Source organism: Salmo salar, chromosome ssa26, assembly GCF_905237065.1.
Source record: "Salmo salar chromosome ssa26, Ssal_v3.1, whole genome shotgun sequence".
In the NCBI taxonomy this organism is placed as follows: Eukaryota; Metazoa; Chordata; class Actinopteri; order Salmoniformes; family Salmonidae; genus Salmo; species Salmo salar.
Window position 1 is genome coordinate 11,283,855 of NC_059467.1, and position 23,646 is coordinate 11,307,500.

The 23,646-nt window shown below is 47.5% G+C and overlaps 1 protein-coding gene across 1 annotated transcript in view; it reads left to right on the forward strand.

Moving 5' to 3' along the window:
* Positions 1-23,646, forward strand: part of LOC106587147 (coiled-coil domain-containing protein 102A) — a 79,394-nt gene that overhangs the window by 31,980 nt on the left and 23,768 nt on the right. The window contains exons 2-6 of the mRNA XM_014175207.2: positions 1,100-1,841; positions 3,660-3,877; positions 4,708-4,816; positions 6,618-6,734; positions 7,559-7,768. Coding sequence (XP_014030682.1) covers positions 1,191-1,841; positions 3,660-3,877; positions 4,708-4,816; positions 6,618-6,734; positions 7,559-7,768 — 1,305 coding nt within the window. The 5' untranslated portion in view covers positions 1,100-1,190. The remainder of the gene's footprint in view (positions 1-1,099; positions 1,842-3,659; positions 3,878-4,707; positions 4,817-6,617; positions 6,735-7,558; positions 7,769-23,646) is intronic.

Here is a 23,646-nt window from a genome sequence, read left to right on the forward strand (position 1 = left end):
ACAAAAGTCGACCAATTCTATTCTGTGCGATAAATAAATATTCCAAACATAGTCTGGGACGGTTGTGGGATGCGATAGATCCCAAATGAATACAAACCTTTTTATGCAATGCAAACGTTCTGACACAACAGATCAGAACGTTTAGCTTAAAATGTTGATAAACTAGGCTATTTCTTCACATTAAAAGCTCAGCAATGCGCACATGGTAGTAGGCGAATGTTCCATTAGCGGTAAAAACACCATAACCAAAAGTGGCCGCAAATGCAATTATGCATGAAATGCTTTTATTATAAAGGAGCATTTTTATGGTGAAGATTATCTTCCCCAAATTTGAAACTCACGCTGCTTATATATGCCAGTTAGGCTCTACACCCCTTGTAAAGCGGATTCATGTGTTTCATTTTAAGAAGTTATTTGCCCACTTTAGTTGTGATACAAAGCTTATTAAAACATATAGGCCTATGGGCTAGGCTGCATGAGGTGTGCGACTATGATTCGAACAAGTAAAAAAAAAAAAGGCATTGTTTCTAATGCTGGGCGTTTTATGCGGGGAAAAATACTTGTCATCTATGCACTTAAATAGTGAATGGAGGACGCTTTTCAACCCATGGTTTATTTTCATGCCAGCCAGGTTGGCTATACTCCTGTTGTAAATATAAGCAATGTGCTTAATATTAGGAAAGTTGAGAAATAAATATACTAGGCCTAGCCCATAGAAAGCTGATCCTCCTTTTTTTAGTAGAGACCATCACTCTGTTTTCTCCTGCAATGGCATAGCCTATAGAACTGTTGCGCAACATGAGCTCATGGGCTCTCATGAAGTGTTTGATTAGATGTTCGATTCGATTTGCATTGATGTCAGAGTGATTAGAGGGACAATAGAGTGCTGAGTACCAGGCAGTTAGCAAGTTTGGAACGCTACCAATGACCATCAGCAGCATCAGAGCTTGGAGAAGCCTAATTACAGTGACTCAACAGTCATGTGGAATTTGACTGGCGTCATGACTCGTGACCGCCGGTGTGGCGGTAATATGTTCACTGCAACAGCCCTAGTACTGTCCAACTAACCAGTGTCTCTGTTCTGTGTTTGAATCTGCAGGCAGCCAACTGAGTAAAGGCGACCATGCACTCCTGAGTGCATAGCATCGCTCGTGTTTCCTGCTTTTTCCTGGATCATCATCGGCTCAGTGATGAACCACACCCCTAGCCCCCACATGGCCGAGGCCGCTAAGTCCGGGGCGGGCCTGCTCTGTGGCCTGGGCCTGGGGCCGGACAGGGTCCGCTCTCCTGATAGCCTGACCCACACGCCCAGCCCCACGGGGGGCACCCCCAGCTCCAGCCCTCCCCTGCTGCTCTCCCCTGGCCTGGGCGAGTCTGGGGACTGGGAGAGCCGTGAGGAGCTGCGTCTGAGGGAGCTGGAGGAAGCCAGGGCGCGAGCTGCCCAGATGGAGAAGACAATGCGCTGGTGGTCGGACTGCACGGCCAACTGGAGGGAGAAGTGGAGCAAGGTGCGCTCCGAGAGGAACCGGGCACGGGACGAGGTGCGGCAGCTCCGACAGAGGCTGGACGCCCTGACCAAGGAGCTGACAGGCGCAAGGCGGGAGCGGCAGGAACTAGCCTCCGAAAACGAGACACTCAGACAGGAAGCACTGCGTCTCCGTGCTGACCAGGCCTCACCCTCCCACGCCCCCTCAGCACCACCTTCCTCCTCCTCCACTCCATCCTCCTCCTCCTCACAGCCCTTTGTGGACAGCAAGCAGGACAGGGTGAGCGAGGGGCCCGGGTCACCAGAACAGGAACCAGTGAGAGATGTGGACACAGAGAAACCTGACAGACAGAAGGTGAGAGAATGGTCACACACTCTAGAACCATACGATGTCAGTAAGAGACACACCCCAGTACTCCATAACCCAGAACAGTCAGAGAATGGTTTGCACAGATCAGAGCCAGGGGAAGGTTGGTCGGAGGTCTTGGTAGAAGATAGAGCACCAGTCACTTATTTGGGCCAGCGTTTCATCTTGTTAATGAAGAGCCAGCAGCAGATATGTCTCAGAGCTTAACCTCCAGCGTTGTGCCTCAGTGGGAGCTCAGCTGAAGTGTAGCTGTTGTTCTTAAAATAGAATCCCCCCTGCACAACCCTATCTTCTACCCAGGGGGGCACAGACTGGGTACTGCAGCATTGGAACCCAGTTCCCTCTCTGTGAGCCTCATATTCTCAGACATTTTGAAGGGGAGGGAAATGCCCTTTAGACACAGTAAAACAAGCTTCCAGTCACAGAAAAGCCTGTCATCTTGCGTGATTGGAAGGCATAGTAGCTGTTGGTGTCCTCAGATGTCCGTTGTCAATTAGACACAGGTCAAAATAGATTAAAAAAAGTCCCTGAGCTGGCTCATCAGGTGTATTCAAATCCTGTTTAGAACTCGTTGTTGAGAGTTGGATGAGATGAGGTTTCTGTTTTTAGGAAACGTGAATCTTGGCAAGGAGTGTTCAGCTGTGTGCAGCTCAAGCAGCAGTGAATACAGATCAGTGTCATTTGCAATCTGACTTGACCTTCAGCCAACTCACACATGGGGGCTTGCTGTTTCCATGGAAACGCTCGACAGACACACTTTCACACCCATACAGAACAGGAGGTTCACTTCAGGCATGGAAGGTAATGGCGATAACCGTGCTCAGTTTCCCAGTCTGGAGCCAAAGGGAACACAGAAAATAAGTGAATAATGAGAAGACGTACAACACAACCTGGAGGAGAATGTCCAGTCAAATTCTTCCTCAGTGGCTCACCATGGGCCAACATACACACTGAGCTCTCCCTAGGCAAGCAGCTGGCCATTTGTAATAAATCACTGTTGGATAAACAGCAGCATGAAGCTGAGCTGGGCATTGTGGGGATGCTCACATACAATCCCATTTCCTGCCCCTCCATTGTTCTCTCCCTCAGTCTTACACAGACACGCTGATTGCTTCCACATGTGACGGGCTGAGTGAGAGGAGCGGCGCTACCCGCTCACCTCCACCTCATACATTAACCTCTAGGTCCCCCTGCTGGCCACCACTGGTAACAGCCTGTGTTTTTCCTCCCATCTGATGTTTGTGCTCTTGTGCTCAGCTCTCTCAGTAACAGGAAGTTGGCAGAGGGTCCGGAGCCCTGTGTGGCTCCCAGAGACATGAAGAGACAGAAAAAAAGGCAGTGTTTGATTACTCCATGAAATGGCCCGGGAATGAATTTTTTACAGACAGGAAATTGGGATGGGGGTTATATGATAGCTGCTGTACCGGCGCTGTTGAGCTAGGAAAAAACCTGTCTCCCTGTTGGGGATTAATTAAGAAAAGTAAATATTTGAGTCTAGGAGTCCGCTTCGCTCTCCAGCCTTCTCGCTTGGAGTGGAGCTGTGATGGCTGACGTCAGGGTTTCAGAGTGGGGTGACTCCACTGCATGGTTCATCTAACCAAATCAAATGTTATTTGGCACATGCTTCATAAACAACAGGTGTAGACTAACAGTGAATGAAATTGCATATATCCCTCTTCCTCATTCCTCTCTCCTTTCTGGACATTCACCCGGATTCTCCCTTTTACTTACGCCCTCTGTCTCTCCCTCACTCCCTTCCACTTTATCACCTGTCATTCTGTTCTTTCTATCCCTCCCTTCTCCTAGGAGCTGGAGCTGTTGGAGTCCGTGCTGAGGTCCAAGGCGGAAGGTCCAGACTCGTGGGACGCCCGTAGTGCCAGCAGCCTGCGTTCTGCCCTGAGTCGACAGGACCGCAGCCGGCTGCTCTGGGATGACATCACTGCCATGGAGGAGGACCCCGGGAAGATCACTGCCCTCCAGCTCCGCCTCGACGAATCACAGAAGGTCCTGCTCAAGGAACGCGAGTAAGGAGAGGGGATCAAGGGAGTAGGAAGGAAGACAATATTTAGAGAGGTTGAGGAATATTCAATCACTGTATGTGAAGGTTCTTTCCTCAGACATATTATGGCTCGTATTGAATCGGAGCCAAACGAGACACCTTTCACAATGCATCCGTCCATCATATTTCATCATTAAATTAGCGTTAATGTTGAGTGTATGGAAAGTGTTGACTAGTAACTGCTCTGTCTCTTCTCTGTTCCACCCTGGCTGAGATGCCAGTCTCATCATTTACAAGCAGAGCCTCCTGTTTTTTGCCTGAGCTCAGCTCTGGCACCGCTGTAGCTTCCCACTCTCGCCAGCACTACCATCAGCCCCATTATCTTTTCCATTAGAATCGGAACTGTTTTATGAGCTCTCTGGAGGCTGCTGATTTTCGCTGGTGATTGGTCTGCATCTTCAGGTCCAACAATCTGGCAGAGCCCGTCTGTCTCTAAGACTGGTTTCTGTTGGGCTATTCTGCAACATTCTGGACCATTCATTCTGTCAGTGCCATAGGCATTGATATTCACCCAGAATGTTGAAGTCAGCTGTCACTTTTAGCTAACCACGACATCTATCCAACTCGGTTTGGATGGCATCACGGTTACATAGGATTTTGGGGGACACAGGTTCTGTCAAGTCTCTTCCTTCAAAAACATATTGAATAGGCACAGCTATTTTCCTGTATTAAATATTCAGAACTAATAGTGTGTCTGTTTTAGATTGTTCTCTGAAGGTTTGGGATCTATCTCTGTTGAATAGTCATCACCTATGTTGCTAGAGTAGTATTTAACCGTCTATGTTCTCTCCCCAGGGATAAGCATGCACTCAGTAAGAGCATAGAAAAGCTGGAAACAGAGCTCAACCAATGGAAACTCAAATACGAGGAGCAGAACAAGACCAAGCAGGAAGCAATGAAACAGGTGAGATTTGAAGGTCACTTTTACCTTCCGATCCCCCCCAACACCCGTCCAGGGGACGTATACGTGCCCTCTGAGGCCACGCATCAAACGGGGGAAAGGCATCAAACGTCAGCCCTTTCATCCTGGTGGTCTTAAAAGTGTTGACATCATATTGACCATGGGAATATGGCCATATACCCCCCCGTACCTACATCAATACAGCCTGGCAGACTGGCACACATCCACCTCACACAGACACACCTGCTGAGACAGCAGCTTCAAAGAGCCAGAGCCGACGGCTCAGAGTGTGTTTACAAGAGACTGCCACTAGGAGGCACTCTGTACTCAGAGCAGACAAGCTCTGTGTGTGTGTGTGTGTGTGTGTGTGTGTGTGTGTGTGTGTGTGTGTGTGTGTGTGTGTGTGTGTGTGTGTGTGTGTGTGTGTGTGTGTGTGTGTGTGTGTGTGTGTGTGTGTGTCATTGGAAAACCATGAATGGACTGGCAGGGTAGTCAGTGAAGACTGAATAATCTCTCTGGATATCATCAAGGGCAGAGAGAGAGGAGGTGGTGGAGGAGAGAGGAGAGGATAGAGAGGAGAGATAAGAGGGATGAGAACAGTGAGAGCGGCAATGAATGTTTGATGAGAAGGAGAGCGCAGAGAAGGAGAGGTGAAGGTTGAGCTGTGGCACGTGTGTATTATGTGCCTGGACCACGGTGGGATCTCCGAGGTTAAAGGGAGAAACCACTGTAGCCTGCACAGCTGAGTGAGAACGTCATGTTTTATGGTAACATATCAACCTTGAAGGTGGCTCAGTTTATAGGAGGAGAGCGAACTAACACTAAGACCATGGACGCCGATATTCTTACCAAGGAGCTTAACACCTGTAGATGTTCCTGCTGTCTGGCTGTATCCATCCATCCATCTCTCATCTCTCTCTCATCTCTCTCTCATCTCTCTCTCTCTCTCTCTCTCTTCTCTCTCATCTCTCTCTCTCATCTCTCATCTCTCTCTCATCTCTCTCTCATCTCTCTCTCTCTCTCATCTCTCTCATCTCTCTCTCATCTCTCTCTCTCTCATCTCTCTCTCATCTCTCTCTCTCTCTCTCTCATCTCTCTCTCATCTCTCTCTCTCTCTCTCTCATCTCTCTCTCATCTCTCTCTCTCATTTCTCTCTCATCTCTCTCATCTCTCTCTCTCTCCCATCTCTCATCTCTCATCTCTCTCTCATCTCTCTCTCATCTCTCTCTCTCATCTCTCTCTCATCTCTCTCTCTCCTCTCTCTCATCTCTCTCTCATCTCTCTCTCTCATCTCTCTCTCTCATTTCTCTCTCATCCATCTCTCATCTCTCATCTCTCTCTCATCTCTCTCTCTCTCCTCTCTCTTATCTCTCTCTCATCTCTCTCTCTCATCTCTCTCTCTCTCTCCTCTCTCTCATCTCTCTCTCATCTCTCTCTCTCTCTCATCTCTCTCTCTCTCTCTCTCTCTCTCTCATCTCTCTCTCTCATCTCTCTCTCTCTCTCTCTCTCTCGCTCTCTCTCTCTCATCTCTCTCTCATCTCTCTCTCTCTCTCTCTCTCTCTCTCATCCATCTCTCATCTCTCTCTCATCTCTCTCTCTCTCTCTCATCTCTCTCTCTCATCTCTCTCTCTCATCTCTCTCTCATTTCTCTCTCATCTCTCTCATCTCTCATCTCTCTCATCTCTCTCTCATCCATCTCTCATCTCTCTCTCATCTCTCTCTCATCTCTCTCTCTCATTTCTCTCTCATCTCTCTCATCTCTCTCATCCATCTCTCATCTCTCTCTCATCTCTCTCTCTCTCAGCTGAACATGTTGAAGGAGGTACACCAGGATGAGTTGGGTCGCATGTCGGAGGACCTGGAGGATGAGCTGGGAGCACGCACTAGTATGGACAAGAAACTGGCCGAGCTACGAGCAGAGGTGAGGCTGAAACACACAGCCAGTTGGCTTTTAAGCATCTATAATGGGTTGTAATGGACTGGACTTAGATAGCTTTATAGATCTCAAATCCCTTTACACATAATGGGGGTAATTCAGCCCATTCAACATCAATTGAACTCAAGTTGACACTTGTCTCTAACTGTGACCCACTAGTTGACATGGTGGAAGTGAGAGCTGGCTGGGTGGGCAGTGTGTCACTGACGTACTAAGTTGCCATTTTTGGAGAGTATATTTCACGCCTGTGGCTCATGGTGGAGTGGAACGAGTCCTCTCCTTTGAAGTGTTCTTTAGAGCGCCTTCCTCCCATCGCCTGTCCCCCCTCAGAGGAGCGGGTCACATTGTCCCAGCGGCCCCTGGGGGCCCGACACGAGTCCACTGTCAGCCACACGTGCCTCACGCCTCTCCCCACATTTCTCTCCCTCTCCTGTATTCTTCCTCATTGCCCCAGCAGCAACATCCTCCCCGCTCAACGCCGCTCGGATATCAGCCGTGAGAATACACGCTGAGCATGTTTAATGGCTCTGCTGTGGTGGCTGGGAGGCCGGGGCTGAAGGAAAGGAGAGTATGATAAAATGCTAATGGGGAGCCCCATCACTCGTAGAGCGTTTACAAAGGGCTTTACTGTCACGACCTGCACACTGGTGCTCTGACTGACTGACTGCAGGGAGGCGTCTCTGTATTCCCCTCTGGTACAGCGATTGGTTGATTCAACGTTCCCTCTGACCTCGTCCTCTCCCCTCTGATTTGACATGGTTTTCCCCTCCTCTCCTCCCCCACTCCCTCCTCCTCCCACTCCTCCTCAGATGGAGCGGCTGCAGGTGGAGAACGCTGCCGAGTGGGGCCGGCGGGAGCGTCTGGAGACAGAGAAGCTGGCGCTTGAGAGGGACAACAAGAAGCTGCGGGCGCAGACGGAGGACCTGGAGGAACAGCTGGCCCGTAAACGGAGGCAGGCGGCCAGTGCCCTGGACACTGACCTCAAGACCATCCAGACTGAGCTGTTTGAGAGGAACAAGGTGAGCGCAGAGAGCAGGAACCCCCCCCTCCGTGCACTTCTGACTCCCCCCTTCTGTGCACCTCTGACTCCCCCCTTCTGTGCACCTCTGACTAAGGCACATATGGGAGGTTCACTAGTGTAGTCTACCCAGGAGTGGTTTCATACACCCCCAGGCTTTTACCCAAGTATAATTTGTGAGGGAGTGGCGCAGAGACCAGGCTTTGTGGAATTCAGCTACAGTCGTGGCCCAAAATTTTGAGAATGACACAAATATTTAATTTTCACAAAGTCTGCTGCCTCAGTTTGTATGATGGCAATTTGCATATACTTCAGAATGTTATGAAGAGTGATCCGATGAATTGCAATTAATTGCAAAGTCCCTCTTTGCCATGCAAATAAACTGAATCCCCCAAAAACATTTCCACTGCATTTCAGCCCTGCCACAAAAGGACCAGCTGACATCATGTCAGTGATTCTCTCGTTAACACAGGTGTGCGTGTTGACAAGGACAATCACTCTATCATGCTGATTGAGTTCGAATAACAGACTGGAAGCTTCAAAAGGAGGGTGGTGCTTCGAATCATTGTTCTTCCTCTGTCAACCATGGTTACCTGGAAAGAAACACATGCCATCATCATTGCTTTGCACAAAAAGGGCTTCACAGGCAAGGATATTGCTGCCAGTAAGATTGCACCTAAATCAACCATTTATCGGATCATCAAGAACTTCAAGGAGAGTGGTTCAATTGTTGTGAAGAAGGCTTCAGGGCGCCCAAGAAAGTCCAGCAAGCGCCAGGACCTTCTCCTAAAGTTGATTCAGCTGCGGGATCGGGGCACCACCAGTACAGCGCTTGCTCAGGAATGGCAGCAGGCAGGTGTGAGTGCATCTGCACGCACAGTGAGGCAAAGACTTTTGGAGGATGGCCTGGTGTCAAGAAGGGCAGCAAAGAAGCCACTTCTCTCCAGGAAAAACATCAGGGACAGACTGATATTCTGCAAAAGGTACAGGGATTGGACTGCTGAGGACTGGGGTAAAGTCATTTTCTCTGATGAATCCCCTTTTCGATTGTTTGGGGCATCCGGAAAAAAGCTTGTCTGGAGAAGACAAGGTGAGCGCTACCATCAGTCCCGTGTCATGCCAACAGTAAAGCATCCTGAGCCCATTCATGTGTGGGGTTGCTTCTCAGCCAAGGGAGTGAGCTCACTCACAATTATGCCTAAGAACACAGCCGTGAATAAAGAATGGTACCAACACATCCTCCGAGAGCAACTTCTCCCAACCATCCAGGAACAGTTTGGTGACGAACAATGCCTTTTCCAGCATGATGGAGCACCTTGCCATGAGGCAAAAGTGATAACTAAGTGGCTCAGGGAACAAAACATCGATATTTTGGGTCCATGGCCAGGAAACTCCCCAGACCTTAATCCCATTGAGAACTTGTGGTCAATCCTCAAGAGGTGGGTGGACAAACAAAACCCACAAATTTTGACAAACTCCTAGCATTGATGATGCATGAATGGGCTGCCATCAGTCAGGATGTGGCCCAGAAGTTAATTGACAGCATTCCAGGGCGGATTGCAGAGGTCTTGAAAAAGAAGGGTCAACACTGCAAATATTGACTCTTTGCATCAACTTCATGTAATTGTCAATAAAAGCCTTTGACACTTATGAAATGCTTGTAATTATACTTCAGTATTCCATAGTAACATCTGACAAAAATATTATTGACATTCGCCCAATGTCAATAATCCCAAAAATGTCAATGATGAAACGCTAACCGTGTACCTATGTTTGCCCTCTAGTTGCATGCTTTTTCTTTGTTTGCTGAAATCCATTCCTTGAATAAACGTGAATCAAATACAACCATGGGCTGTTTCCTTGTTGAGATTCAATTGGCACATGTGCAATTGCACTGAGTTGCCATCTTACAGCAACAGCAATGAGCAAACAGTCAGTGGTTGTATTTGATTAACGTTTCTTGAAAACTAAACGACGGAAAAGCACCCCAAAGAAAAGCAAAGCTAAAAAGGTGTGTTTTAAGATTTATTTTAAATATGTCCACAGTTTTGTCCTTCCTCAGGGTCTCTGGCAGGCTATTCCAGATGCTGGGGACATAATAGCTAAAGTCTGCCTCTCAATGCCTCTAGGTCCTAGGCTCATGAAATAATATTATATAGATTTTTTATTTAACTAGGCAAGTCAGTTAAGAACAAATTCTTATTTTCAATGACAGCCTAGGAACAGTGGGTTAACTGCCTTGTTCTATTTTGTCTTACCCAATCACCCTCTGAATGGCACACATACACAATCCATGTCTCAAGGCTTCAAAATCCTTCTTTAACCTGTCTCCCATCCTTCATCTACACTGATGGAAGTGGATTTAACAGGTGACTTCAATAAGCGATCATAGCTTACACCTGGATTCACCTGGTCGGTCTATGTCATGGAAAGAGCCGGTGTTCCTAATGTTTTGTACACTCAGTGAGCAATATGTTCAGAACATCAAATCGCCTCAGCATCGTGATAATATCGTAAGGTCTGTGGACATTCTCAGCCCTACCTGTAACGAGGACATTTACACGTGAATCATTTAGAAGACACTCTTATTCCAAATGAAATACAGGAGTAACGGCACATCGACGGATTCTTTTACATTTTCTTCGGCTCAGGAATTTCAACCAGAGACCTTTCACTTGCTGGTGCAACACACTTAACCTCTAGGCTATAGGATTAACACACATCATGCCTTCCACCCCGAGGGATACTTATTTGCAAATAGTCTCACATGAACTGGGAGACGGAGAGAGGAGTGGAAAGGAAAGAGAACGTGGAGCACACAGACAGGCAGATGGAGATGGTGGAACCTTCAAATCTTCAATTCAAACCTGTCCCCTCCATGCACAGTGCTACACTGCCACAGGACCCAATTATCCCGTGCTGTCCATAAATTCTGCCCATGTCACAGAGATTAAGGACCCTTATCCGTCAAGAGCAGGCGGCCTGTTCCGACTGGGTAGTGTCCTTGTGCACCAGATGACATGAATGCATCATGCTGGATAGGCCTCAGTGCACCGCATGGCATGCAGCCTCCCACCAGTGCTTACGGATTACACGCCGTACAGCTGTGAATAATCTCTAGTCGTTAGGTCTCTGCCTGCTTGTTGGACACGTAGGAAATATGCCTCTCATCAGACACGTACGAAGCATGTGTTCATCCGACAGGTTCTCTAGCTGGCTGCTGTGGCAACTGATCACGGCCGACAACTCAGGTCACCACTGAGAGAGAATAGAGGAGAAGAGAGGATATGTTGCTCTCCCTCCCTCCATCTGTCCCTCCCTCCCTCCCTCCCTCCCTCCCTCCCTCCATTCTTCCCTCTCGATCTATCTCTGTCTGGGTGTAATCTCTGGGTCCAGCTGTGCCCTGTTAGAGGAATCTACGGAGGAATAAAAACATTCGGTGTAGGCTCGTTATGAGCGCCGTCCGTCTCTCTCCAGGATCCCCAGATTTATAGACTGGGCCTAAAGCACCCTGCATCACTCGTTCACTCTCTCTCTCTCTCTCTCTCTCTCTCTCTCTCTCTCTCTCTCTCTCACGCACTCTCACTCAACACTCACTCTCCTTTAGTAACTTATTTACTCACTCACTCACTCACTCACTCACTCACGCACTCGTTCTCTCACCTGCCCGCTCGCTCGCTCACTCACTCACTCACTCACTCACTCACTCACTCACTCACTCACTCACTCACTCACTCACTCACTCACTCACTCATTCACTCTCTCTCTTTCTCTCTCTCAATTCAATTCAATTCGCTCTATTGGCATGACGTAACAATGTACATATTGCCAAGCTTATTTTGGGTATTTGCAATATAAAAATAAATAAAAATGAGAATCAAAATTGTCAACGGGACAACAGTAACAACAATAACCAAGGGTCAAAATAACCATACATTCAACAATAACAATAGGCATACAGTAGAGTACATGTGCAGGTTGATTGGTTTGTCAGACACTGTCCCTCAATTTATGGCAGGCAGCAATGTAGTGCGCTGACAACCCACAGCTCTCTGTGTCCTCCCCCAACAGGACGGGTAGCCTATCCTCATCAGAGAGGTCTTTGAAACCTTGAATAAGGGTTTCAAATTTGGGAAAATGACACTCTAATTGTTTTATATTTTTTACGGTTTGTCAGGAAATGCAGCTCTGTCTCAGGTTCTGCTGTTGTGCAGTGGTTGCACAGCCTTTCCTCTACAGGGAGCCAGGTTTTCCTGTGTCTACCCTTCTAAATGGCAAGGCTGTGCTCACTGAGCCTGTACTTTGTCAAGGTTTTTCTAAGGTTTTGATCAGTAACCATGGTCAAATATTTAGCCACGGTGTGCTGTCGATTTAGGGCCAGATAGCACTGCATTTTGCTTTGTGTTTGTGCTTGTGTTTCCCAATAAGCAATGTAGTTTTGTTTTGACTGTGTTGTAATTTGGTTTATTCTGATTGATTGGATGTTCTGGTCCTGAGGCTTCAGTGTGTTAGTAGAACAGGTTTGTGAACCCAGCCCCAGGACCAGCTGGATGAGGGGACTCTTTTATTTGCTCAGCTCTTGGCATTGCAGGGCTTGGTAATGATATGAGAGGGGGTCACTGTATTTTAGATGTTTCCAAAACTTAATTGCTATTTTTTGAGTTTTTATTATTAGTGGATATTGGCCTAATTCTGCCCTGCATGCATTGTTTGTAGTTTCCCTCTGGACAGTAGGAGAATCTTACAGAACTCTGCATGCAGGGTTTCAATGGGGTGTTTGGTAGGTATTTCAATTTGAATTTGCTTTTTAATGGTGTAGAATGCCCTGCGTGCTTTCTCTCTCAGTTCATTCACTGCCTCATTAAGGTGTCCAGTTGAGCTTATTTTTAAACATAAGTAATTGTAGTGTGTACAGTACTCTATATATTTTGTACCAATTGAGAACTTTGTTCTAATTCCCTGAGATCTGGATCTTCTCTGGAAAATCATTATTTTAGTCTTTTTGGGGTTTACTGCCAGGGCCCAGGTCTGGCAGTACTGCTCTAGCAGGTCCAGGCTCTGTGCTGTAGGCCATGTGCTGTGGGTGACAGCAGGCATAGGTCATCTGCGAAGAGTAGATATTTAACTTCTGAATTGTGGAGACTAACACCAGGGGCTGAGGATTTTTCTAGAATAGTGGCCAATTCGTTAATGTAAATATCTCTCTCTCTCTCTCGCTCTCTCTCTCTCTCGCGCTCTCTCACCCACCCACCCACTCACTCATTCATTCTCTCTCTTTCATCCAGTCGTTCTCACACACTCTCTGTCAGCCAGGGTGGGGTGGCGAGAGGGAGGAGGAGCAAAAAGATGGACGGATGAAGGATGGTAGAGAAAGAAAGAGGCCCTCAGGGAGTAAGTGAGAGTGTGGAGAGTAGAAGACCTGAAAAGGAATAGTCCAAGCACCAAGTATATCAACCCAGATAAGGAATAGGATGTGTGTGTGTCTCCAGTATACAAATAGGCCAGGCCTGGAGACACTGAGACTGTGTGGCTGATGGATGTCCTTCCCTGTGTGTTGTTGAGGCAGGGTATCGATCGAGACAGGGGGAGAGAAACACGCCGAGCGATTAAGACACTGTGGCGACACCGACAAAAGAACAAAGTGTGATTGATACCAAAATCATACCCGTCCCCAGCCCAGGCTTTCTGAGCAACTCACGGCCAGCTAGGAGATTGATGTCCTCTGTCGCAGTGCAATTCAGATGGCCTGAGGAGAGAGAGGGGGAATGGGACTGTGTTTGTGTGTGTTCCTGTGTGTTGTCATCCGTCTTGGTGTGTAGGCTACTGTGGGTTTGTTCCCCCTGTGTGTGTGCGTGTGTGTGTGTGTGTGTGTGTGTGTGTGTGTGTGTGTGTGTGTGTGTGTGTGTGTGTGTGTGTGTGTGTGTGTGTGTGTGTGTGTGTGTGTGTGTGTGTGTGTGTGTGTGTGTGTGTGTGTGTGTGTGTGTGTATTGGTTCCATTGGTCCCATTGAAGACAAGTTGAACTGCAGCCTATTGATGAAGAAAGTAAAGTGCAGAGAGAGAGAGAGGTAAAGAGAGGTTCGATACATGTATTTAATCAGAAGCTGAGCTGAGAGCCACAGTGCTGGTCACATCCTGTAGAACAGGCCAGTGGTTTATCAGTGTGCTGTCTAAGCTGTCTGACACACACTACCCCTGTGTTCCCTACAGTCTATCTCTACTCTTCCTCCTCCCAGAGGCCTCCTACAAGGCCAAGCCTTGTCTCCCTATGTGAGATAGCGTTCTGTCTATCTGTCTGCGTGAATGCAGTTTGGTATCAATATGTGTGTGTGTGTGTGTGTGTGTGTGCGTGTGTGTGTGTGTGTGTGTGTGTGTGCGTGTGTGTGTGTGTGTGTGTGTGTGTGTGTGCGTGCGTGCGTGCGTGCGTGTGTGTGTGTGTGTGTGTGTGTGTGAGCCTATCAGCAGTACTAACTCTACAGCATCCTTTAAACTGGAATTGCCCTGGTACTGGAGGTTGTCTTTGTTGAAGAGGTGGTTGTGGACTGTTTGCTGGTTGTTGTTGACTTTGATCCATGCTGTTTTCTAGGAGGTGAGTCCCTTCTTCATAGTGCCAGTCTGTAACAATGGGCCGTCAATGGGCCGTCCCTCTAGCCATCTGTGGCCCAGCCAAGAAGCACACACCCTTTACCGTCGCCAGCATCCCCACTGAGATCTGGCTTACCCTACCGTCTCACCATCTGCGCATGTGTGAGTGTGTGTTTGTGTGAGTGTATGTGTGTGTGTGCTCATGCATATGTGTCTGTGCGCGTGCCTGCGTGTCTGTCTGTCTGTCTGTCTGTCTGTCTGTCTGTCTGTCTGTCTGTCTGTCTGTCTGTCTGTCTGTCTGTCTGTCTGTGTGTGTGTGTGTGTGTGTGTGTGTGTGTGTGTGTGTGTGTGTGTGTGTGTGTGTGTGTGTGTGTGTGTGTGTGTGTGTGTGTGTGTGTGTGTGTGTGTGTCTGCGTTGCAGGTAGTTAATCATGAAGCCTCTGTAGATGATTATAGACTGCTACATATGCTGAAGGTGACAAGGAGAACTGCTCGGCTATATTTTATAATATTATACACCGGGCATCATCTTTGATGCTCGATGAATAAGATGAATCCCCCTATGTGCAGAGACAAGCCCCTGCCCTCACTGACACACACACACACACCATACATATACAGTTTAACCTCGATCTCCGTCTCTCACACACAAGGACTTACTCACACGTTTCTCTCATTTCTCTGCCAGCACTGCTTTCCTCCACATTATGAAGCTCTAGTAAACGATGTGACACATGTTCAGATGCCAGTACAGAAAGTAGATTTAATATGGAGCGCAGCAGGATTCTATTTCAGCTTCATACACAGATCCAGACATCTGTGCGTGAACAAATCTTAGGTTAAAGATGAATGTAGAAGCACAGTTCCTAGTACTGTGTGAAGCGGCAGTGTGGGAGACAGAACAGACAGAGACAGAGAGACAGAGAGACAGAGAGAGACAGAGAGACCGAGAGACAGAGAGACAGAGAGACAGAGAGACAGAGAGACAGAGAGAGATCACCAGGTCAACCAGAGGAGGCTGGTTTTGGAGACAGAAGCTATAGGAGGATGGGCTCATTGTAATGGCTGGAATGGAATTAATGGAATGGTACCAAACACATGGAAACAACGTGTTTGCCTCCGTTCCACTGATCCAATTCCAGCCATTAGTGTGAGCCCGTCCTCCCATAGCTCCTTCCACCAGCCTCCCCTGAGGTCAACCCTGTACAAGCAGCAGAATTCAAACATCAGCTGTTTGAAACATCAAAGAGAGACAGAGTAAGGAGCTCAAGGTAACGCACTCACTCTGTTCTTTCTCTCCCCCATCTCTCTCTCTCGCTCGCTCTCTCCCCCTCTTTCTCTCTCTCTATCTCTCTCTCGCTCTCTCTCCCTCTTTCTCTCGCTCTATCTCTCTCTCTCTCCCCATCTCTCTCTAGCTCTCCCCCTCTTTCTCTCTCTCGCTCTCCATCTCTCTGTCCCCCTCTCTCCCTCTTGCCCTCTCTCTCTCCTTCCCCTCTCTCTCTCTCTCTCTCTCTCTCTCTCTCTGTCTCTCTCTCTCCCCTCTCTCTTTCTCCCACTCTTGCTTCCTATCTCTACACCCGCTGTCTCCCCCTCTACTCCCTCTGGATATGCCTACTGGAAAAATAAAGAGAGCTTTGTTTAATGACAAGCCTCCCAGTCTCTCACCAAGGACCGGAACCTTGGCTCTGAGGAGCCTCTCACCTCTCTGAGTGGGTTTGTGAAGGGGTTTGTGTCAGGCCCAGCCAGATAACAGAAATCCTTGTGTAACAGTGAATAGAACATCATGTTTGGTGAGAAAAATGCGTTGGGTTTTTTTTCTGAAGCGTACAGGATTTCCTCTCTCTCTCTCTCTCTCTCTCTCTCTCTCTCTCTCTCTTCTCTCTCTCTCTTTCTCTCTCGCTCTCTTTCTCTCTCTCTCTCTCTCTCTCTCTCTCTCTCTTTCTCTCGCTCTCTCTCTCTTTCTCTCGCTCTCTCTCTTTCTCTTGCTCTCTCTCTCTTTCAATTCAATTCAAAGTGCTTTATTGGCATGGGAAACATATGTTTACATTGACAAAACAGCTGAAATAGATAATAAACAAATGTTAAATAAACAATTAAAAATGAACAGTAAATATTAGGAATAGAGACATTTCAAAGGTCAGATTATGGCTACAGTATATACAGTCTCTCTCTCTCTCTCTCTCTCTCTCTCTCTCTCTCTCTCCCTCTCTCTCTCTGACCCTCTCTCTCTGTCTCTCTCTCTCTCTCTCTCTCTCTCTCCCTCTCTCTGTCTGACCCTCTCTCTCTGTCTCTGTTTCTCTCTTTCTCTCGCTCTCTCTTTATCTTTCTCAAACACAAGTAAACCCAACCAAACCTCTCCACCCCCCTCCATTCAATGCAGCTGCAGCCTATAGGGCCAATACATCACCTCCCTCCCCCTCCTGAAACAGCTGCCCCTGCTCCTCCCTGCAGATGCCCCCCCCCCCCAGGCTCCTCCCATCTCCAGGAATAAAACCTGACCGCTCACCAATCACACTGATTAATGAGCCCATACACACTGCTCATCTGCTCTGCCTGTATAATGGACTGACTCTCTCACACTGTTGATGCTGGTTAACAGGTTACACTAGTTAGTTAGCTTCATTGTCATCACAACATCTGTTGCATGGGTTTGCAATGTGTGTGTTTCATTGAGGGTGATACGCTTAATATGTGTTTGTGGCAGTGTTTGCGTTTGTGTGTGTGTGTGTGTGTGTACCTGTACACACATTCATTGTTTTGTTGTCCTTCCGTGCTGATACTGTATGCAAATGAGCTCTCCTGGCGTGTGGTAATAACATCTGGGGTTAATTAGTGTGAAATGATTTGTCTTGTTCCTCACATTCAGGGGCTCCTGTCTCAGTACTTCTCCATTTGGACCTGCTGTGCTTTCCGTGAGGGAGTCTTCTCTTTCATATCCCCGTCGCTCTCACCGCCTCCCCCTCCCCCCTTCCTCGCTCTCCTCCTCCCTCTGATACTCCATGAATGCTTATTGTCAATCTGTAGCATGCACAGCCTTGCATGACAAGGACGTCTGAATGTTGAACGTGCTGTTGCGCGCTATGTGACGGAGGGCTAGGAATCATGCTACAGCGCACAGGACGTAACCGTCTCCAGTGTGTCAGAGCAGAACCAGTGGACATCAGTCAGTGTGACGCAGCTCTCCCCTGAAGTCCATTCAGCCTAAACAGGCCTGTTAGTTGCAGGTAGGCCATGTGGCCTGTGCTCAGTGTAAATGACTCCATTACTGCTTGCCCGAATGGCTTATTTATGAGCCTGGTCGCTAATGCAGCAGTTCGCAGGCAGCCCAGAGACGTCATTAAGACTGAGAGAGAGAGCTGGAGTGGCACTGAGTCCGACATGGGACACAGAGCAGGTACAGCAGATTGTAGAGCGGGGGGGGGGGGGGTTGTCTCTGTGTGTGTTATGTGTTCCTGTGTGTTTGAAGGCCAAAAATAACTGCTATACTATAAGGAGAAGCAGAGAGGGAAGGCATTTTACTGATACCATGCAGAAACTGAGGTAATTTGAGGGAACATGCTTTTCAAGCTGGAGGACTGAGATAAACGTGCCTGTGTGTGTGTGACAGACAGAGAGAGAGAGAGAGAGCAAAAGAGAGAGCAAAAGAGAGAGAAAGGGGAAAATCTGCCCTGATGTGTGCTCTGACAGGACAGACCTAGCTTCCTTCCCTCTCTCTCCAAGGAGCGGCTTTTTAACCTGACATTTATTCTCGGCTATGAGGAGAGAGGTACGTTACAGGGTGAGGGTCAGCAAAATATCTTTATGAGAAAGGGAGGAGGGGAACAGGACTAGAGGGAAAGGAGAGGTGAAATGAAGGCTAGAGGAAAAAGGTATGGGTTTATATGGAAGGGGGCAGTCATAAGTGGTGTGGATGGGGAAGAGAACAGAGCAGAGCAGTGGCATTGTAGAGAAGTTAAACACTCGCTTTGAGGATGGTGAGCAAGTGCACCAGTATTGAAGAGAGAAGCCGGAGAGAAAGGTGAGGGTAGGCCAAGGAGCGGGCGGCCGGGGCAGGTGTCACAGGGCCGGGGCGTGGCCAGGGTAATGAGTTTGCTCCTTTGCCAGGTGCGTGGGGAGATGAAATCCAGCAGTTGCAGGTGGTGACCCCAAGGGCATGCACCTGCTCCGTCAATTACTGCAGTTGGGCACTGCTATCCTACACAGGGGCAACCCCGGTCGGGGGCCAGGTCTACTTGGTGCTGTGTGTGTTTATTATCGCCTATAGGGAGTCTCTACATCCTAGGCAGAGGGAGAGCTTTAGCTATATTAGAACTAAGCGTTTGCTTTGAAAATATTACAGCTATTTAATTATGGATATTGCAGCCTGCAAACTGAATTGCCGACTGTGATCGGTATGGTCCAGGGCAGACTGGTTGAGGCTGTCGAGCCTTTAAGACCGTATTCAACCAGCCCAGTTGGATCCGTCTGTGGAATGGCAGGTATAGACAGTAGCCATGGACACGTTCCGTTGCCAAACGTTGTCGGCCGTTCCAAAATGTTGTGTCTTGCTGAACACACCCCGGGGGAACTGTGTGAGCAGGCTGTCTGGCGGAGGTGTAGACTGGGGGGTAGGTGTTCCCTCTGGCAGCTCTCTGGTTCCTCTAGGGGGCCACTGTGAATCACACATCTGGCTCAGTGGCTCTCAGTAGAGATAGGCTTATGGAGACGTTAGCTGCCTGTGGAACCATTACTACCCCAATGCCCCCAGTTTCCCATTGATTAATCACTCTGTCACTATCTTCTCTCTCCCTCCCCCTCTCCCATCTCCATAGACTTGATCTAATCCTGACCAATCGTGCTGGAGCATAGCAATAGGCTCCGTTCCCTCAGGCAGCCTCATAATCAACCCAATTCTACTATCCAGGGTATGTGTATGTGTGTGTATGTGTGTGTGTGTGTGTCTGTGTCTGTGTGTGGATTGGGTGGGCGTGCAGTGTGTGGGTCTAAATGAATACTATATTACATTTTATAAAAACCTGTAGGGGAAAGTGGAGTGTGTAAGCGAGATTCCTGAACAATCATTGATGTATGTGTATCTCTGCCTTGGCTATGCATCTGTGTGTGTGCGTGTGCTGTATGCATGACCACAGTATGTGGGGGTCTCAATACATGTATGAAAATATGCTAATGGTAGAGGAGGAGGGGAAACGAGAGTGGGTGGAAGATATCATGTGTGAATAATATCTGGGTTGCATAAAGCTTTTTAGTCTTTCTCCATGTTGGCTTTGATTTAAAAAATATTTTTGAAACCTTTATTTAACTAGGCAAGTCAGTTAAGAACAAATTCTTATTTACAATGACGGCCTACCACGGCCGAACCCGGACGACGCCGGGCCAATTGTGCGCCGCCCCGTGGGACTCCCAATCGCGGCCGGATGTGATACAGCCTGGATTCGAACCAGGCTGTATCTGGTTTGGCTGTTCAGTATGTGTTGGTCATTTTGTGTGTCGTGTCTTCGTGTTAATGTTAGTGTGCGTGTGGTTACTTTGACTAGAGTGTGTAGTGTATTGTGTCTAGTGTGTGTCTTTGTTTCAGTGCACGGCAGATTTCAGGGTCTTGGAGCCAGTCAAGGAGAAACATTTAACTGCAAGCCTTGAGTGACACCCTCCGACCAATCTACCTCTCTTTATTTACTGATTGGCTATGGGGCCGGGTTGTCTTACTGTGTGTGTTTCTGTCAAGCTTGGTGTGAAAAATGTATCTGTAAGGGTGTTTGCTACATGTGTCATTCCATGGCTCTTCATCTGTGTGTTACATTTGATGTGCTTTTTGGACAGAACTCTTCCTGTGTGTGCGTGCGTGCAGCAGTGTGTCTGTGAATCAGTTTGAATGCGAAATCTCCATTTCTCACCTCACCTCCAGTATCTTCATCATCATAGATCATTCATCAGTCTCTCCCTCGTGTTTTATGTAGACTCAGCTCTTAGCCCGGCGACTCTCCCTCCCCTCTCTATCGAAGCAGTCCCTTCACAGAGGACACTCAGACCCACATTACAGCTGAGTGAAACTTTCGATCCAGCAGTAGAGAATGCTGTCTGATTCCGCGGCGTCTCGCTGACTTCCAAGATCCAAACTCTGAAGTGGTTCTTTGTCAGATGATGCGATGCGGTGATGTCACGCGTTTCTGAGTGCACTCTCTTTTTTTTCTTCTCTTAGATATCACACTGTCATCTTTGCCTTCCTCTACTTCTTCTCCCCTTTTTCTCTTTTTCTTCCGGGAAATTCCCTTTGTTCTTAGTCTTCACCTCTGTCCTGTTTATTCCTGCTCGCAGCCCCTCCCTTACCGCTCTCCTTCCTCTTATTCCATCTCTCCGTCCATCCCCCCCCTAATTTCCCCCCGTGTCTCCCCCTCCCTCTCTCCCTTTGTCTAAACTAGGCACATGATGAGGGCATTCTCCCTGTCTGTCGTTGTGTGTCTCTTATGTATATAGTATCAATCCAGCCCTTAAGACCCCCTCCACTTAACCCCTATCACAATCTCACATCCATCAACCAAACAATTATCTGCATGAGGTCATACGTGGCCGGGGATTTTCCTGCTCAAAGTACACCATCTACTGCTAATGTTGCCACTGTACCACCGCTGCTACGAACGTCACGACTTCCGCCGAAGTCGGCTCCTCTCCTTGTTCGGGCGGCGTTCGACGTCACCGGTCTTCTAGCCATCGCCGCTCTACTGTTCATTGTTCCATTTGTTTTGTCTTGTTTTCCCCGCACACCTGGTTTACATTTGCTAATCACACTACATATATATTCCCTCTGTCCCGCCCCCCCCCCCCCGGATGTCTTTGTGTGGAATTGTTTTTGTTACGTAATTTTGTGTGACGCACCAGGCTGGTTTTTCTCCGGGTACCGTGTTCACCCGTAGTATGTTTAATTGTTAAACATTTTGCATCATTGTGACTTTGTCGCTCTTTACTCTTTTGCTTTTGGCTGGAGGTTTGTTTGACGCCGTTGCGTCCGTCTGTTGTTTGCTTCTGCCAAATAAAGTGTGCGCCTGGTCACGACTCTCTGCTCTCCTGCACCTGACTTCTCCACCAGTAGCGCACCACCTGACAGAACAAGCCTGATCCTTTTAGTTTGATAAAAAGACACAATAATGATTGTTTTATTATTATTTAGGCTACAGTACACCAAATGCCAGTTTTATGGATCAGCGTTTGTGGTTACGATGTTCATTTAGAAGTTTTTGAAAACCTTGGTATTGTATCGTAAATCATCTTCCCCTTTACAGTGGCTCCTCCACTGTCACCACACACACAGTCTCCGGGTCAGATAGTGCCGTTCTACATGCTGTACAATAGTAATCCGTTTCAATGTCAAATTGCTTTATTAGCATGAGATAAGAATGCACAGTACGTATTGCCAAAACGCACTTTGGAAATGGAATGATTCGTTAACAATATTAGCGTCCTAAAAAAAAAAATGATCAAGATTGTCAACGCAACGACAGTCAGTAAAAACAATAATCAAGGATGGGGTTGTATTAGAAATGAAAATCAGTAAAAAAATAAAAAATAAACATACAATGGACCAACCAATCCTCGAGTGATGCATTGGTAGTCATGCACCAGGGTTAACTGTATTTTATACTGGGACTCCCACACGAGGCTCTAGATGTAGGCCATGTCCTCGAATTGATGTGACCTAGAAACAAAGAGTCAAGGAACATTTTCTCTCCAGGTGGTCTGGGGATTCAATTTTTTTTTTTTTTTACAGGAGTTTGTGTGTGTGTGTGTGTGTGTGTGTGTGTGTGTGTGTGTGTGTGTGTGTGTGTGTGTGTGTGTGTGTGTGTGTGTGTGTGTGTGTGTGTGTGTGTGTGTGTATCCCCTCATCCAGTCCTAGTCTTGGCAGTACTGGGAGTTGTGGGAGCCACATCATGAATGTGTTTTCACACAGTCTGGACACTTGATTATCACATTGAATTATTCATGAACCATGTGCTCCCTCTAATCTCTCTCTCCCTCCCTCTCTCTTTCTCTCCCTTTCTCTCTCTCTCTATTTCTCTCTTTCTCTCCCTTTCTCTCTCTTCTCCTGTACACAGCACTTTAGCCTCTCTGTTGTCACTCTAACCTAGCGTGGTGTTATTTAAAGTGTCTCTGTGTGTGAGCTAGTGTACAGGTCAGGGGCCAGTCACTGTGGGAGCCATATCCAGCCTGACGGAACACACGAAAGCCGCAGAAACACATCAATAATTCACCTTTAATCAAGGACTCAATCTGCCCGCTGAGACCAGTGGGGTGGCAATGGATGTATTTCCCCTGTTGTGTGTCCATGGCCTCCCTGACTATTCCCACCATCTTCCACTTCTCTGGTTCTACCTATGTGAGTTGTCTGCGACAGTATGGATAGAGAGTACGGCAGACCCCATGTAGTCGACTGGTCTAATGTTTAGTCGATAGACTGTTGGTCGACCTAGATTTCTTTAGTCAAGCAGTCGCAAAAAAAAAAAAAGACACCTGTCTGATTTTTCCACAACTTCTATCTCAAGGCCATCACACTGCTAAACAGCAATCACTAACTCAGAGAGGCTGCTGTTTACATTGAGACCCAATCACTGGCCACTTTAATACATGGATCACTAGTCACTTTGAACAATGCCACTTTAAATGATGCCACTTTAATAATGTTTACATGTCTTACATTACTCATATCACATGTATATACTGTATTTTATGCCATCTACTGCACCTTGCCTATGCCGCTCGGCCATCACTCATCCATATCCTTATATGTACATATTCTCATTCACCCCTTTAGATTTGTGTGTATTAGGTAGTTGTTGGGGAATTGTTAGATTACTTGTTAGATATTACTGCACTGTTGGAACCAGAAGCAAAAGCATTTCGCTACACTCGCAATAACATCTGCCAACCATATGTATGTGACCAATACAATTGGATTTGATTCGATTTGAACTAGTCAAATGTATTCCACACATCTGACTTCCCCTTTATTTCCCGAGCAACCAAACATTCCCCCGTTTCGAGTTCATTTGTCACGTCATCTGCGTCCATTTTGCTGTCACATGTGTAACGGCGTTCAGAGTTTTTTTATAACCAATTTATTTATAATTATTATGATATGCTAGAGGTCAGGCCCTATTGGTCACATGCATGCGATGCATTTAACTGTTTTTTTTAACACATTTATGAATGTGCCGGTGGTGGATTGTCATTTTGATTTAAAGGCGTCAATGATTCTTAGATGTAGGAAAGAATATGTTTGAGAAAGTTCTTTTCTGACTTGGCGCCAC